The sequence below is a fragment of the Arachis hypogaea genome, chromosome 15, assembly GCF_003086295.3.
Source record: "Arachis hypogaea cultivar Tifrunner chromosome 15, arahy.Tifrunner.gnm2.J5K5, whole genome shotgun sequence".
Classification (NCBI taxonomy): domain Eukaryota; kingdom Viridiplantae; phylum Streptophyta; class Magnoliopsida; order Fabales; family Fabaceae; genus Arachis; species Arachis hypogaea.
In genome coordinates this window covers 153664135-153680372 of record NC_092050.1, presented here as the reverse complement: position 1 = coordinate 153680372, position 16238 = coordinate 153664135, and the positions used below count along the sequence as shown (strand labels likewise).

The window sequence follows — 16238 nt, the reverse complement described above, 5'->3', positions numbered from 1 at the left end:
CCAACGAACTAACTTACGGTTCCTTAGAAAAATTAGCCCATGAGCTGCAATTCATAGAAAGCTTGGCTTGCCTTGAAACATCCCTCATCAATCATCATATAACAACAAAGCCGACACTTTGTCAGTGCTATATTAGTCTTTTTATGCATTATTTCAGGGATATTTTAGACATTGTATCACGTGTGCACGATAAATACTTTATCTATTACCGTTTAATACATGGTATATCAATGTTCCAATAAAGTAAATGGAACATGTGAAAGTCTTCCAAAAATATATAATTTAGCGAGAAAATGTTTCACAGTGAATAATAAAGTATATATAATGAGTAATGACAGATGCCCGCCGCCCCTAATTGGAGCTACACTTCACTGCCGGCGTTTTCTGGCGCCGCAAAATGGCCTCCTTCCTCCGTACAGCTCGGAAGCTCGCCTCTTCATCCTCGCAGTACGGCCGCCTGAAATCGCCACCCTCCACCACTCGCAATGCTTCTGCGTTTCGCGCGCCGCCGCGTCCCCCGATTTCCGACAACAGCAGTAACCTCCTCGCCGGGAAAACCAACGGCGTTACGAGAATGTTGCCGTGCTCTGCGCCAATCTCCAGTAGCTACGACCGCAGATGGAGAACGAGAAGGGTTGGTGTGAGGAAGGGAAACGCCGCGGCGGTGGAGTTAGCGTTGAACTCAGTGGTTAAGGTTTTCAGCGTTTTGTGCAGTCCCAACTACTTGCTTCCATGGCAGAACAAGTCTCAGCGTGAAACCATGGGTTCTGGTCTGTCATCACTTCATTCTTTTTTATTTATTTATTAACATTTTTTTTTTCTTTCTAAGAAATGTTTTCTGTACGGTGGTTACTCAAATGAAAATATTTTTATGTGAAGATGATAGATAAGATATGAACATGTGATCTGTTATGTAGTGTAGTGTAAAATTATTTAACGATTTTCTGCTAACATCTAATATTTTTGCGAGTTTTGTTTTCAGCTAGGTAGCTACTAGTTGGATTAGAATAGTAGAATGTAAATATCTTAACCCAAATAGTAGATGCTATGTTTCAGATTAACAAACTGTGTGGTTGCACAATCAACTAATCATGTATTGTCATGGTGTAAAAGATGTTAGACTCTATCTATGACAATCTTTAAAGCATACATACATGTAAAAAGTTATGATCCGTTGATAGAAAAAATCTCTACATTAATTGTAGAAAAGTGTGGCTTAGGTTATGAGTGTGAAGGTAAAATATGTGCATTCTTATCACCAGCAAGTCAAGGTGCAATTTCGACAATTCAAACTGGTGATCTCCAATAGGTAGCAATCTTACAAATGCACTGAGGCTCACTGTAAAAAATCTTTGCATTCATAATCTAGTAACTAAAATTCACTTGTTACTTGACTTTCATTCTTCATTTCTATGATGTTCATGGCAGAACTTAATTGAGATAGAGTTAAAACATTTGTGGATTCTGTTGATGAAATTAGAGGGAGACATTGAATGGAGGAATTGCCTATTTTTCTAGGAATCTGTAGACCTATTTCATCTTTGTGCTCTTGGCTTTCTTGCCTTTTAGTTTGTTTGGTGATTAATCATTTTTCTCTCAAAATTCTCCGTGATGGTGATGTAGGGTTTGTGATTCCGGGCAGGAAGATTCTCACGAATGCTCATGTGATAGCTGATCATTCGTTTGTGCTTGTTAGGAAGCATGGTTCTCCCGCCAAGTATAGAGCGGAAGTTAAAGCTGTTGGTCACGAGTGCGACTTAGCTATACTCGCTGTTGAGAGTGAAGAGTTTTGGGATGGTATGAATCCATTGGAGCTTGGAGACATCCCGTTACTACAAGAAGCAGTTTCTGTTGTGGGATATCCTCAAGGTAGCAATATCATGTTGATTAATCGTCTTTACATATTTTGCATGGGATATTGCATTAATGTAGCAGTAAAAGAATTATTTTTACTATCATCAAAAGAAAGAATGCGCAAAGAAGGATATTAAAATGTTCTCGTGAAAAGGAAAATGCAGCAGAATAATCAGCTGTCCAAATTTTTCTACTTTTATTTCCTCTTGACAATTTTTTTGATCCTCCAAAAAAATACTGAAACATTTCATAAATAAGTGGTATTAACTATTAACAGTGAAGTTATGCAAGGTATGCATTCACATATGAATTAAATAATTCACATAGCTTTTGGTTTGCAGGTGGTGACAACATTTCAGTCACTAAAGGGGTTGTCTCTAGGGTTGAACCTACACAATATGTTCATGGTGCCTCCCAGTTGATGGCGATACAGATTGATGCAGCCATAAATCCAGGGAACAGTGGTGGCCCAGCAATTATGGGCAATAAGGTTGCTGGAGTAGCATTCCAAAATCTTTCAGGAGCTGAGAATATAGGGTATGCCTTTCATTTTCTTCGACTTAATTAATATGGTTTTCAAAACAGCAGATTCATGAATCTCCTATTATGGCAGTTGTTTTATGATTTCCATGTATGCTAGTGTTGAAAAGGAAGCCATGACAAGAAAAATAGAATGAGTGAAAATTATATGTGAAGAACAATAACAGATAATAGATTTCACTGGAAATTACATGATAAAGTGCATAATCTTTAAATTATCATGGAGCAGTATATATTTGTTTGCCTGATCAAACATAAATGTTTCATACTAGACTACTTTCCTTTTCATATTGGATGTTGCAGTTACATTATACCTGTACCTGTAATAAAGCATTTTATATATGGTGTAGAAGAAAAAGGAAAGTATACTGGATTTTGCTCTCTGGGTTTGTCGTGCCAGCCAACTGAGAATGTTCACCTCAGAAACCATTTTGGCATGCAACCTGACATGACAGGGGTGCTAGTAAGCAAAATTAACCCACTTTCAGATGCACACAATGTTCTGAAGAAAGATGATATTATACTTTCATTTGATGGAGTGCCTATAGCAAACGATGGCACAGGTATGCTCTTTTCTTTTCTTCTGGATTTGTTTTCAACCAATGTTCACTGTGGATAACCTTTGAGCAGGATAAACATGCAAAATTACTTCCTTCATATGATTACTGTCTTTGCTTTATGCATTGTGATTATGAAACAAGTTAATAGCCAGAAGATTACATATATGCTGCAGTTCCTTTCCGAAATAGAGAGCGGATAACATTTGATCACTTGGTGTCTATGAAGCAGCCAAATGAAAACGCAATAGTCAGAGTTTTGCGGGATGGGAAAGAGCATGAACTTAATATCATTCTCAGACCTGTAAGCTACTGTATATATTATATCTTTATGTCAATGATTCTCCTTGTCAAGGACGCTTAACTTAATTCCCCATTCATATTTTGTCACTTTATTGTTAGACTTAACTAGTATTTAGTTGTGATGGAAATATATTGCTGTTAATATTTCAGCTCCAACCCTTAGTTCCAGTTCATCAGTTTGATAAACTTCCAAGTTATTACATTTTTGCTGGTCTGGTATTTGTTCCGCTCACTCAACCATACCTTCATGAGTATGGAGAAGACTGGTATAATACATCACCTCGTCGTTTGTGTGAACGAGCCCTGAGGGAATTGCCCAAGAAAGCAAATCAACAACTTGTGATCCTATCTCAGGTTAGCATCTTTTAACTCGCACATTCTTCATTTTAGTTGATTTCTGCATATGGATGCTGATGTTTGATCCGGGGAATGCTTCTATTAATTATATTTTACTTGTCTTTAAGGTTCTTATGGACGATATCAATGCTGGATATGAGCGTCTTGCAGAACTACAGGTGCCAATTTATTTGTTTATATAATCGACTAAACAGTTTAGTGTTCACATCAATGCTGGATAGTGGGATACGACTTGTACATATTTTGACCATTTATTACAAGTTAAGATTGTTCGCATGAACCGAACCTTTTTCGCCGAATATTTATTTTGATGTATGATTCTGATTCCCAGGTTTTGAAGGTTAATGGAACAGAGATTGACAACCTAGAACATTTATGTCAACTTGTTGAAAACTGTAGCACAGAGAGCGTGCGATTTGATTTGGAAGATGATCGTGTCATTGCCTTGAACTATGAAGTCGCAAAAGTTGCCACTTCTAGAATTTTGATGCGTCACAGAATACCTTCAGCAAAGTCTGTTGACCTTATTGATACACAAAATAGTTCACAATCTGAACTAGCTTCCCAATGTTGAGACTCTTAACAAATACTATTCATTTAGGTATCATTGCGTGATAGTTTCAATGCAAGGATCAGATTGATATTTACTTGGCATTGTCACACACAAGTTGAGAATTTTCATTTGTGCTATATGATTATATGAATTTCTACCCCCATTACCACAACGGGTATTTGCTCACTCAATATGCGCACTGCAATTGTTCACGAAACCAAGAGGAATAGCCATAAAAAAAAAAAAAACCTTGGACCTTGACAAGGTAGTTGCGTGACTGGCTAGGTAAAATACCTATTTTAGTATTTTACTATTTAGTGTTTACATGAAGCCAAATAATAACCAACACCAGAATAGACTGCATAGTTCAACACACAAAAATTGCAGACAGCGAGTTTGCCAGGGTAAAAATAGTATAACTCTAGATTGGGAACACATTTAGAGAAACCGATGGGAAAGTAGTTGGCGGTCAATAGCAATGCAACATATGACAAAAGACAATGTTTGGAAGAATGCCTCACAATGTAATGTAATAATGTATCACTATATCTAACATCTCGAATATGTAAACTCCCATAGAAGGAAAAATAACAAGTTCTCAAATCTGTTGCAACATCGACAATTTCAACGAAGTTCAAACTTCCATGCCTAAAATTGCAAATTTTAAAATGAGCGAAAATTTTGAGAAGTGTTTCTTTATGCTTTCTATTCATTTCCCTTCTGATTTAATGGATCAAATGTGCAATGTCAAGAGAGCATAAAACAACACATCAATATTTCTAACAAGTACAATAATTCAAGAAAAGAAGGCAGTGAAAGACTTGGACCCGACTACACAAGTCATTAAGCCACATTACTAACGAATACAAGAGCTGTGATTGGAAAGATGCAGAGAAGTCAGACAAGAGTGACCCATTTCTAGAAACAATTACAAGCCTACAATGTATTAATCCAACTGAGCCAAACAACGATTGATAGTTTAATAAATACTTAGCAAAACCTCTTGCCTAGGTTCACCGCAAGATAGCTCTCTCAAACTCTCACCAACTGAGGTTCCGCTTCTGGCCAGATGATATGGTACTAACAAAAAAAGTACACACAATATTTGAAAACCACCAGTTCAATTGCTCGATGAAAATCTCCAAAATAACTAAACCAACCAAAGAAACAATATTTGCATCTTTTTCGGTGGATAAAATGCACACGATAGACAAATCACAAAGTACAAAAAACTTCAGAGTTCATCCTTCATTGTCCAACTCCAATCTTGCAAATTCAAAGAACACCATTGCCTTTATGAATAAAAAGTACCCCTAATAAAAGAAAAGTAATTTGGGCGTCTTCTGTCAAGAGAAAATGAACACGTTGAAAGGATTTAGCAACAACAAACATAAGTCTGCACAACTAACCAAATTACAGAAAAGATGAACTCATGGTAAGATTCATTTGGCCTATCTCCTTTCAATAACGATAGCTTACAAGTGCAACAGTGCATCTCCTTCTACTCGGTGATAGAGCAATTATGAATTTTGATTGATTGAATTTGACTTTTAAATAAACTACTGATTTGAAAATGAATCACAGTACATAACATAGCATTCACAAAAGGAAGAATATGAGAGCCAATCAGATAATCTTCCAAATCTCTACACTATCCAATTTTCTGCATATTTCAAATTAATGTTTCTACATTCTCTTCTGTTCTCTTCTTTTTTCCACTTCTCTTTTCCATCCAAAAGTCTGCGTGGATGTTTGATGTGAAGGAAAGAAAAAGAATATGTTTCCAGAAAGCCTTACACAATTTAAGTTCTATAAAAAGAGAGCAAATATGATTCTTTGTTAATATTTCAATTTCCTTTTTCGTATCCAAAAAATGGAAGGAAACGGAAACAAGTATCAAACTCCCATGCTTTTTCCCCCCATTTCGCAGTCTTCTGTTATAACTTATTCCCTTTCCCTTCCCTCCCTTAACGAAAACGCAGGCCAAGAGGAATGCCTCTGCTCACGTTTTATATTGCTACAGGATCAGAATCACAACACCAGGGTGTCGAAAGCACCAATAGAAGCAGAACATCATCAAGAAGAAAGTTACAACTTCAAGATCAGATTAAACAAGAAAAACCCTCCTAAAAGCCACAACCACAAGTCCACAACCACCCCCACACAATTGATAACAGAGAAAATGCAACTAAAATGATGGAAAGCTAGAGTCAAGTTCCCAGAATGATTTGATATGATATGCTATGCTATGGATAGTCGGTCCTATCACATCATTGATTCTATTCAATACCTATCTGCCACAGATTCTGACAAAATTATTCTAACTAGTAGCATTTACCAGCAACAATTGAGCCGAAAGCATGGGTCAAAACTCAACCTCATGGCTAACAACTTTAAGCAGATAAGAATAACAAGAGGAACAAGAACAAGAACAAGAACAAGAAGTTAATGGAAGCTGAATTATATACATACATCATCTTACTGCACAGAAGGAGCCATGTCATTATTTACTCAATAATAATCGTAATCATAATAATAACAACAACAATAAAAATGAGATTTGAGAGAAAATAGAACCGTATTATCATATCAACCTACAGTTTCATCCATTATCATCATCATCATCATCAAGAACAACAAGAAGAGAGTGATGAAGTTCATATAACAGTTCAAGAAAAGCTAAACATACTCAAATTCATCTTCCCTGAGGTGCGCGAAGAACTTCACTTTGCCACGTCCTTCAATTTCCGTAACAAACTCAACCTTATAAGGCAAGTTAGCAGAGATTCGCTTCCCGTTCCATAACCCTACGTACTGCTTGATCTGACCTTCCATTCCGTCGAGATCGAGCTCCGGAACCTTGGGAACATGATAGACCTTGAGCGGCGATTTCACCCTAACGCGCGCACCGACCTTGCTGACCTTGGAAGATTCTTCTGCTTCTTCGTCTTGTTGAGAAGAGAGTTGAACTGCGACCTCGCACCTGACGAGGCCGGTTAGGGGACGGCGCGTGGGGGTTGGGAGTGAGAGGGCGCGTGAGGGTTGAGGGAGTGAGAGAGGGTTCTTGGGGAGAATCATCCATGAAGAAGTGCAGTTAGGGGAGACGCTCACGGAGGATGAAGGCGAACACGCCCTTGTTAGGTAACTGCTACTGCTGCTCATGCTCATGCTCATGCTTCTTTGCTCAATTCAGCGCTTCTTTGCTGTTTCTTTTATTTTTGATTTATTGTGTTTGTGATTATTATGATTCTTATTTGTTAGTTGCTCCCTCCATTCATTTTAACCTTTTCAGCAAGCACATTTATAACTTAACAACTGCCTGTATACTTAAAAGTCAATATTATATAAAATAACACAAATATAATCCAACGACTTTTTCTACTCTGGAAAAGAAAATTTATATTTACTTTTGTCTAAATTGATACACATCTTTGTATTATAAGTGAAACTATTTTGTGTAGATTTTATATTTTATCTAATGATCAAAAGATATATCAATTTGTTGAAAATTCCTTTGTATTTTTTCTGTGTAAGAATAAAAGGATGTGGGATTCGCACGTGGCAGTGATGGGATATTGGATAATTTTCTGATTCTGGTTTTAATTCAACCACTCACTCCCAAAATACCAAAATTTAGTACAGTGGATAATTTACGTGATAATAATAAATTAATAATAACAGAAATCTCCTTTTTAGTTAAGTTTTCTGTAAACTATAATATGGTCTTTGGAAGGGGACACGTGAGTGATTTTGCAACACACCCACAATATCCATTATCCACCCGTTCGTCTATATCGAACTGATATTCTCCTAAACTCATGGTCTTTTGTCCTCATTCTTCCGAGATTTTCTTTGCTACGCATTGTTGTTCTTATCATACACGTTTGATTCTTTCTAATGATATTTCTAGTTTGGCAGAAATTGCTAGTGTCTATTATGATTGGGAATTTCTTTTATTAGTCAAATTCATCATTTTCTACTGCGTTTTGAAGCCAATTAGAATTCATAAATGGAGCCTCCTAGCTCAGTATATAAATTGACCCAACTTGCTGTCGGATAGTACCAACAATTGCCATCAAGTCACACATGAACCTGCCATAATATATTTATACTTTCAAGTGGACTACCCTTCACATAATCTACCACTTTTTCAATTCCCACTTTCTAATTGGATGGTATTAGTGTATTACCATTTTGGTAGGTTTAGCTACCCCTGCATTGCTCCGCAACCATCTGCTGAAGCTGGATTTGGAGAACTGCAGTCTACAAGATTTCAGTATAAACTTGAAATGTAGATACAATACAACTTTCCATCTCAGAGATTGCGACACGAGAATCAATGGACCAAACCAAGTGGAAGAAATGGGGAGAAATGCAATACATTCAGCGGCTTGTTGCAAGTAATGCACAAATGTGTTGTTTTTCTTTTTTCACTGAGGACAAAAATAAGGAAGACAGATATGCAAGCAACAACAGATACATATAACCGGAACAAAAATTTACAAAAAGCCTCAGCTGTTACAGCGAAGATAGGGAATTTCACATGGACAAATTGGGTATCTGGACTTGTATATTTAACAAAAGTACACGAGCTTCTTTCCAGAACCCATCAAAAAATTGAAAATGACTCACTGTTATCGTATACGAGAACGGCCAATTAGCCTGCACTGTTCCGGAAGCAGAGTAGAAACTACTTGTCCATTGAGTGGAAAAAGCTCACCATCAATACCACATCCATTATGAGTGTGCTTCCCTGACTTTATCCTCACAGACTTTACCTGCATCCAAACAGACAGTCATACAATGAACAAATACAGAAATAATAAAAACCAGGACAACAAGACAATCCGGACACTAAAGAACCTAACCAGATAAAGCCAACCAATCTTTTTTCATGACACAGCTCAGAACTAATAGCAATTGTTGACTGTAGTATTCTAAATTTGATTAGACAAAAGCAAGCAAAGATTGGAACATGGTAACCTTATTTAAAGGCAACTCTACCAGTTAATCACCACAATAATATGCAGTTTTAAGAACTAATGATGTGTATAATGCAGTCTAAACAATTTCATTTTAAAAAATATTAATGCAAATACCTTTACATATTCAACATATGGCAAGGAAAGGTGTCGACCCATCTGCAGAAGTACAAAAAATCTCAATAGCCGCAACCTTCCAACCCCATGAACCAAGAGCATATCTAGTGTGTTGTCATCAAACTCGGCTTTAGGAGCAACCACCTGTGAGCTTTGAACAGTTCTACATGCATGGTTGCAAACCAGAATGCCAAGGAAATGTCCCTTCGAGACAACCCATTTGTCTCCAAATCGAGGCACAACCTCCTTTGTGGGTCCTACTTCTGTATCATCTGGAGGCCCTGGCAACTCAATTGGGTTTTCTACATCCCAATTAGCCTCGGGATCCCACTTTGGTTCAGCATCCCATATAGGACCTGGATCAGAAAGTGTTGATGATATATCCTCTCTATCATTTGTCCCACCGTTGCCCCATCTAGAGTTATCATGTGTAGTGGTCAATCCAGTCCATTTATCATTCCTTGACTTAGACCTGGTTCTTGGCCAGTTTGGTGTCGTTGATAGAGGCAGTTGAGGATGAATAACTTCAGGTTCTGATGTTACATTCCCTCTTCCAGACGACAAACGCTTTGACTTTGGATCTATGCCACGCACCAATTCTGAAGGTTCAGTACTAGCATGAGTACTACTACAGGTATCCATGTCTCCACCAGACAGTCGATTTGGAGTCATTATTGAGTCAATACTTGAAAGACTAGATGCTCTGGGCAATCCATCCTTATTCGATCTTCCCATGACGTCTGTATACAGATCTGCAATATCAACTACTTCCCGTTCACCAGACAGCTTTCCTTCTCTCTCAGTTTTTGATGCTGGAAGATATTCAACTTCATAGCTGTACCGCGGTAAGCATAAGAACTTGAGGAATCCAGCAACAAAATACCGCAGTGGGCCAAAGCGCTGCTGATACTTTTCAGAAAGTTCCAACACTGTAACATAAAGAATACACAAGTACATAAAGCCAATTCGAAAGTGGGCATTACTGATTGTGTCAGACAACGATCTATCTATCTTCCTAAAACGTGATTTCTTCACTCCCTACCCCCAACTCATACAACCACATTTTGATTAACTGTTGAGGATTGATCATGTGTATTGCATATATTAGCACAAGGCAGGACAAACATGACATTGACCATGCCTCAAGCCCAAACAGCTCTTGCATCAACGGCCCATCTTTAATATAAAAATCATTCATGAACTTTCTATTTAATAGCTTAAGGTTTTGGAATGGTTGGATCTCGATACAAATCATTTAAACCCAGAGGTGATTCTAGACACACTCATAAAAGAAACATGTTCGGAAAAATATGGACCCGAGAGTATATTAGCAACAAGAAACAAAGTATCCCAGAAAAGGTAACACAAACCAAGCCATTTCCCTATTTTATACTAAAACTTCAGCCATCACCAATAAGAAGTGGATTCTCAAACAAGAATTATGCAAAGTAGTAAGTTTTGTAAATGGCATTGACTTACCATCACTAACAAAACCATAGTATGAAACTGTCAATCCATAATGAATCTTATTACTCTGAATCCATTCGACAGCAAAAACATCTGTAGCAGTAAGGCCCCCCTGAAGCAAGAAAATAGAATGAATATTAACTGCAAGGATATATGGACTATTAAATAAATCAAAAAATCTATACGGATCAATGTCTATTTGTCTATTCCCAACCTGTAATATTCGAATTAGTTATGCCCATCAATTATTTGAGATCGGAAAGAAAGAATGCTACCTTTACAATAGCCATTGCTGCAGATACTGGATCTCTGACACCAAGAACAGTCCATACCAGAGAGTTATCAGAACCAGCTGGTATAATTCCAATGGGTATCGATATTCCTTCCTTTTGATTGTCTCTACAAAGGAGACCATTGAGAACCTACAAAATCAACCACAATATATAAATAAATAGCATATATATTCACAACATGTGCATATATTTGTGTTCTAAACCATGAAAGAGAAGTTCAATTTCTGCAATGAGCATGACTGAAAATCCTTGTTTAAGAAGCTTTATGGTTTATGAATGGCTGTTTCATGATAATACATAGTACAATACCACATTTTTTAAATGATTTCCATGTATTCATGAATAACTGGTGAAACTCTAATGGAAGGAAGATTTTTTGTTATGGAAAAGGTTAGTTAAAAGTAATTAGTTATAATCGTTTAGTGACATGATTAGTATATATAGAAGTGATAGGGTGCATAGTCATTTCAGTAAAATTTCTCTAATATCCTTTCTATCTTGTAATTCTTGATAATTCTTCAAGTAACACCAGAGACAATAAAATCTTGTTTACTTCTAACAAAAAATAACCATAATAATTTGTAGTTTTTCTTCTATTAAAAAGTAATGTGCTTTTCTCTTAACGGAAGGAAGAGTAATCCAATAAAAAATCATATTAAATCTAAAGACAGAACTTTAAAAATACTTTGTGAGAAACTTATGCTATTGAGCCACTTTAGATTATTAATTCACTTTAGTTCCCATGAAAAAGTTAGCAGGCTTCCTATCACTAATGTATTTGTAAGAATGACTAACATGATCTACAAGGAATCCAAGACTAAAGTGGGCAAGGACACATTGTAACCGATACTAACTAGCAACCAAGTTGACAGAGTACAGAAGGGGAAGAATTTCTGATATGATATGTGTTGATAGAAGAGAAAAGTACACAGATCAGAGAGATTAGCGAATAAGTCACCAAGAGAATTGTTGGGAAAGAAACACGCCTCTTGAATGCCATGATTATCATTGTGTTTCTTACTTTCTTTTCAAAGACATACTAGACCCCACTGATCTAATATATCAGTTTAGAGAGAGGGGAGACACATCTCAGTTTCCCCATGCTGGCTGTTAAAACCCTACCATTAGTATATTTAGATATAAAAGTGCTATTAGCACTGGGATGAACAAGGAAGATAACCAAGTGTCTTCAATCAGTCCTAGACAGCTTAGAATCTAGTCGTAGATAATGTTCAAAAGGCTTTTAGGAGAAAAAAACAGGCAATAAACACAAAGAAGATACTAATTCCATCAAACAAACCGGTAAATCATCAAAATAGCCTGCTGACCTCATTGATTATCCCATCACCACCAACACATATTATTCCTGAAAAAAAAACACCAATTTCAAGAACAGATAATAGTAAAAAAAAAAATCCACAAAGGTGATAAAGAAAACTATAATCAATACATATTTAAACTGTAGAAGACTGTACCGTCAGGGCAGGTACTGATGTCCACAGTTGATGCAAGCTTTTTAGCATGACCAGCATGTGTTGTATTGACTACCTCCAATCTAAACCCAGCAAGCTGTCATAGAACATGCCAAACATAATAAGTAGGAAATTATACATGCTGCATTGTCCAATTGTATCTTATATATAAAATGATGCACATACTCCAACCATATGGACTTAAGTATTCTGATAAAAACAGATGTGAAATAATAATAGTTCAAGAGTAATATATTGACAGAGCAATGAAAAACTATATAAAATATAAATACTAATATTATTATCAATCTTATAGAATACTCTAGTGTTTTATGCAGTAAACTTTGAAACTTCATATCTAAATTTGGCATCGCATACCATGATAAACATAAGTGCACCAACAAGCCTATGCAGCTTAAACAATCAAAGAGTATGTCATACCTTAAATATTGGTTCCACAATATTATGGAAAACTTTGCTAGAACGGCCTCGCCCCGAGCGTGGGTTTAAAATTACGAGCATCTTAGGTGGGGTTTTACATCTAAAGAGCAATTCAGGAGGGGTATCAGAAGGAAGTAATTCTGAAGAAGCTTGCTTCTTTGAAGACACTAAAGGGTGGGGAAGACAATTCACAAAACACTGTTGATCTGCAAATCCACCAACCCATTGAATTGCCTCTTCTTTGGTAGAAGCAACAAAGCGATAGTCCTTGCGACTTCTTTGAGCTTTCACAAAACAAGAAAGGCCACACGAAGGCTTTTTCAATGGGTATGAGTGCACCGTGAAATGTCTGAGACCAGAATAATAAGAAACCTGTTTAGAACATGGACTAAAACTAATTAGTCAAATATATTATCTTCCCCTAGCAACCAAATAAGAGTAAATAGCAAACATATTTGATCCGACCATCCATCTCACACTAAAAGCAATATATTACCGAAACGACATCATCGAGGTGCAGCACATGTGATCCCCAAACCAATGCCTTGCTTGTTAGTTTGGCATCCACAGCTTCTTGGTCAGTAACCTCAAGAGAAGCAAGCTGAGAACCACTACTACTATCTACAGCAATCTTTCTCTTATCCAAAACAAGCTTCCCAGAGTATACAACATATCCTAACAAATCCGACTTCTCGTCTCCTCCTCCTCCACCACCACCACCAATATCAATTCGATGTTCAAAACCCTTGCTCATATCCTGATCATCCTGCCGCCCCGTCACAGGGGCACCACTGCCAACCTCCCCACTCCTCCTCGAAGCCTTCGCTTTGCTTCGCTTCTCCGGGAACACGACTGGGGACTTGTGCTCGGCCGTTCCAATTGGGGAACACAATCCCAGCCGGCGCAGCGATTGCTGAGGCGACGAAAGCCTCAATGGCGCCGGCTTATTACTACCACTACCGTTATTGTTACTACTACTACCAGTGGAATTCCTTGAAAGACTCCCACTCCTGTGCATATCCCTCATACTACCATCAACCTTATTAATCCCACCACGCAGGGGATAACCTACATGACGCAGTACCCTAGCCACACTTTCTTGGGGCGAATTCTCCCCTTCACTCTGATAAAGCTGCCAGATTTAGGATTTAGCAGAAACTAGGGTTTCAAGATTCCAAAATCAACTTCCCTTTTCTGTTTTTCAGCTACTGTTCAGCTCAGATCGCGAATCAACGATCGGATCTAAAACCGAAACTACTAACCATAAGAAAAGCAAATGAAATTCCGCAATCGAATCAAATCAGCTCACTCTCTCTTCCTGTTTCTAACCCTAAGCTTCTGACGTCGCGATTTTCAAGGAATGAACGATAAATTGAAAGTTGGAACAGGGGAAATTGAAACGAGAAATTGAGGAGAGAGTAAAAGCAAAGCGAAGCAAGCGAAAGGAGTGATTAGTAATGTGAAAGGAAAAGCAGAAATGTGATAGTTAATGAAGAGAGGAAGAGAAAGAGTGAGTGAAGATGGAGATGGAGATGGACGGTCAGGATGTCACAGGCTTCAAAACGGAGTCACCAGTGTCTTAGTTTCTGTCTTTCTTTCTCTCTTTCTCTCTTTCTCTCTTTCCATTTGCCGTCATTGTGGTTTGGTCTGTGGGTTTAGATTGGTTGTTTCTGACGCACCAAAACAAATCCATTTCCTTTTTCTTTTCACTTTTTTATCTTTTTCTTTATTTATTGGTTTAACTTTTTTCATTTCAATTTAGTTTAATTTTAATGCGTTGAACACAGTCCTCTCTAATCGTAGTTATTCTTTTAAATGATCGAATATAAAAAATAATTATTTTTATTGATATATAATTATATAATTATGTATAAAATTATTTTATACTAATAATATATAAAAATTAAATATAATTAATTATTGTAATTTTGTTTATAAAAAAATTAAATCACCAAAACTAACCATAAAAAATTAATTCGTTAACAAAAGTAATCATGAAAGATCATAATTCTTCAAATGTCTATAATTGATTAGTTTTGTTTGTGAAAAATAGTTAATAGACGATTGCTCCAATAGACTACAGGGAGAGGAATGTTAACATAGCCATGAAGGTTGAGAAGAAGATTAAAAGTGAAATCAAAGTTATGAGAGTATGGTTTGTGACCGTGATTATTTTTGTCAAATAAAACTAATTATTTGTAGGCATATAAGGAGTTATGATCTTTTATGATTACTTTTGTCAACGAATCAATCTTTCATGGTTACTTATGGTAGTTTAATCTTATAAAAAATAATATATTTATGGTATAAATTAACAAATAAATTATTCATATACAAAATATATAATAAAAATATATAAAATAACATAAGTACATATTCCCCAAAAAAAATACACATAAAATATAGTGATTAATTTTTTATATACATGTGTTGCAATTGTTTTCTTATTTCCCTTATGCAAGAAAAAATATCATACTATATAAATAGCAAAAGTTAATTATCAATTAGTACAGGGGTATATATATATATATATATATATATATATATATATATATATATATATATATATATATATTTAATGTACATAAAAATTTATTAGATTGTTATAAAAGGTTTGATTATTCTAATGATTAATTATTTTATTAAAAAATATCTAAAAAATATAAATAAATGATAAATTTGATAATTGATTTTTAGTAGACAATTTAATTCTAAATAATTAATTTATTGCACATTGTTTTAATCAGACTAAAATTTATGAAATACTTGTATAATTCTAAAATATATTTAAAATGTGTTTTAAAAACTTAATATTATTCAATTTTTAACTATGTATTAGATTGGTTAAATATATAATTGTTTTCTGTATTAAGAGTATCAAAAAAAATTTATTACATAATAGTACATGAAAAAAAAAAAACAATTTATTCTTTGATTTCAAAAGAATACCAACGCAAATTAATTATTTCTTTTAATACATATTGCGATTTTTTGGAAAAAAAAAATAAACAATTAAACAAACACCAACACCTGCCACTGTTCCAGCTCATATTCCACATTACAGTAGGGGATAATATCATATAGGAAAATATATGATATGATGTTTGTTAGGCTGAAATTATTTAATCATTGAATTGTGTATATTGTACAACTAGATAACTTCTAGGCGATTGGGTTTTTCTTCTTTAGACTTATGTGTGTCAAAGTCCATGTACTAATAATGAAAGCTCATCTTCTACATCAACCTAATCTAAAAAAAAAACATTTTTTTTCTTTGGTCCACCTTCCATTTTGCTTTTATT

General features: G+C 35.8%; 3 protein-coding genes across 4 annotated transcripts; 1 reads left to right on the top strand and 2 right to left on the bottom strand.

The window, feature by feature from the left end:
- Positions 1 to 299: 299 nt before the first annotated feature.
- Positions 300 to 4350, top strand: LOC112751469 (protease Do-like 10, mitochondrial). Its single transcript, XM_025800620.3, has 8 exons — positions 300 to 770; positions 1624 to 1869; positions 2196 to 2391; positions 2698 to 2957; positions 3128 to 3255; positions 3405 to 3608; positions 3719 to 3769; positions 3943 to 4350. Exons 1-8 carry the CDS (start codon positions 398 to 400, stop codon positions 4183 to 4185), a joined length of 1701 nt encoding a protein of 566 aa, XP_025656405.1. The 5' UTR covers positions 300 to 397; the 3' UTR covers positions 4186 to 4350.
- A 2259-nt stretch (positions 4351 to 6609) lies between these two features.
- LOC112751470 (ferredoxin-thioredoxin reductase, variable chain) lies at positions 6610 to 7536 on the bottom strand. The gene has a single exon (XM_025800621.3). It carries the CDS (start codon positions 7336 to 7338, stop codon positions 6844 to 6846), a length of 495 nt encoding a protein of 164 aa, XP_025656406.1. The 5' UTR covers positions 7339 to 7536; the 3' UTR covers positions 6610 to 6843.
- A 1089-nt stretch (positions 7537 to 8625) lies between these two features.
- On the bottom strand, positions 8626 to 14668 carry LOC112751468 (sphingoid long-chain bases kinase 1). Of its 2 annotated transcripts, none has more exons than XM_025800618.3 (8): positions 13433 to 14668; positions 12937 to 13308; positions 12499 to 12592; positions 12352 to 12389; positions 11006 to 11152; positions 10743 to 10842; positions 9264 to 10192; positions 8626 to 8942 (listed from the first exon to the last, which is right to left on the bottom strand). In XM_025800618.3, the coding sequence occupies exons 1-8, from the start codon at positions 13961 to 13963 to the stop codon at positions 8799 to 8801; spliced, it is 2355 nt and encodes a 784-aa protein (XP_025656403.1). In that variant the 5' UTR covers positions 13964 to 14668; the 3' UTR covers positions 8626 to 8798. The 2 variants fall into 2 exon arrangements, with proteins under 2 accessions (XP_025656403.1, XP_025656404.1); XM_025800619.3 differs by having other exon boundaries at positions 12937 to 13285; positions 13433 to 14573.
- Positions 14669 to 16238: the final 1570 nt, after the last annotated feature.

Bases quoted from the DNA above. Each gene is read 5' to 3' on its own strand.
- LOC112751470 (XM_025800621.3), bottom strand. From the start codon at position 7,338: ATGAGCATGAGCATGAGCAGCAGTAGCAGTTACCTAACAAGGGCGTGT.
- LOC112751469 (XM_025800620.3), top strand. From the start codon at position 398: ATGGCCTCCTTCCTCCGTACAGCTCGGAAGCTCGCCTCTTCATCCTCG. The intron at 2,958-3,127 runs GTATGCTCTTTT...TATATGCTGCAG, and splicing joins TATAGCAAACGATGGCACAG to TTCCTTTCCGAAATAGAGAG. The intron at 3,256-3,404 runs GTAAGCTACTGT...TTAATATTTCAG, and splicing joins TTAATATCATTCTCAGACCT to CTCCAACCCTTAGTTCCAGT.
- LOC112751468 (XM_025800618.3), bottom strand. From the start codon at position 13,963: ATGAGGGATATGCACAGGAGTGGGAGTCTTTCAAGGAATTCCACTGGT. The intron at 11,153-12,351 runs GTCAGCAGGCTA...TTGATTTTGTAG, and splicing joins GTGATGGGATAATCAATGAG to GTTCTCAATGGTCTCCTTTG. The intron at 10,193-10,742 runs GTAAGTCAATGC...TTTATGTTACAG, and splicing joins CTATGGTTTTGTTAGTGATG to TGTTGGAACTTTCTGAAAAG.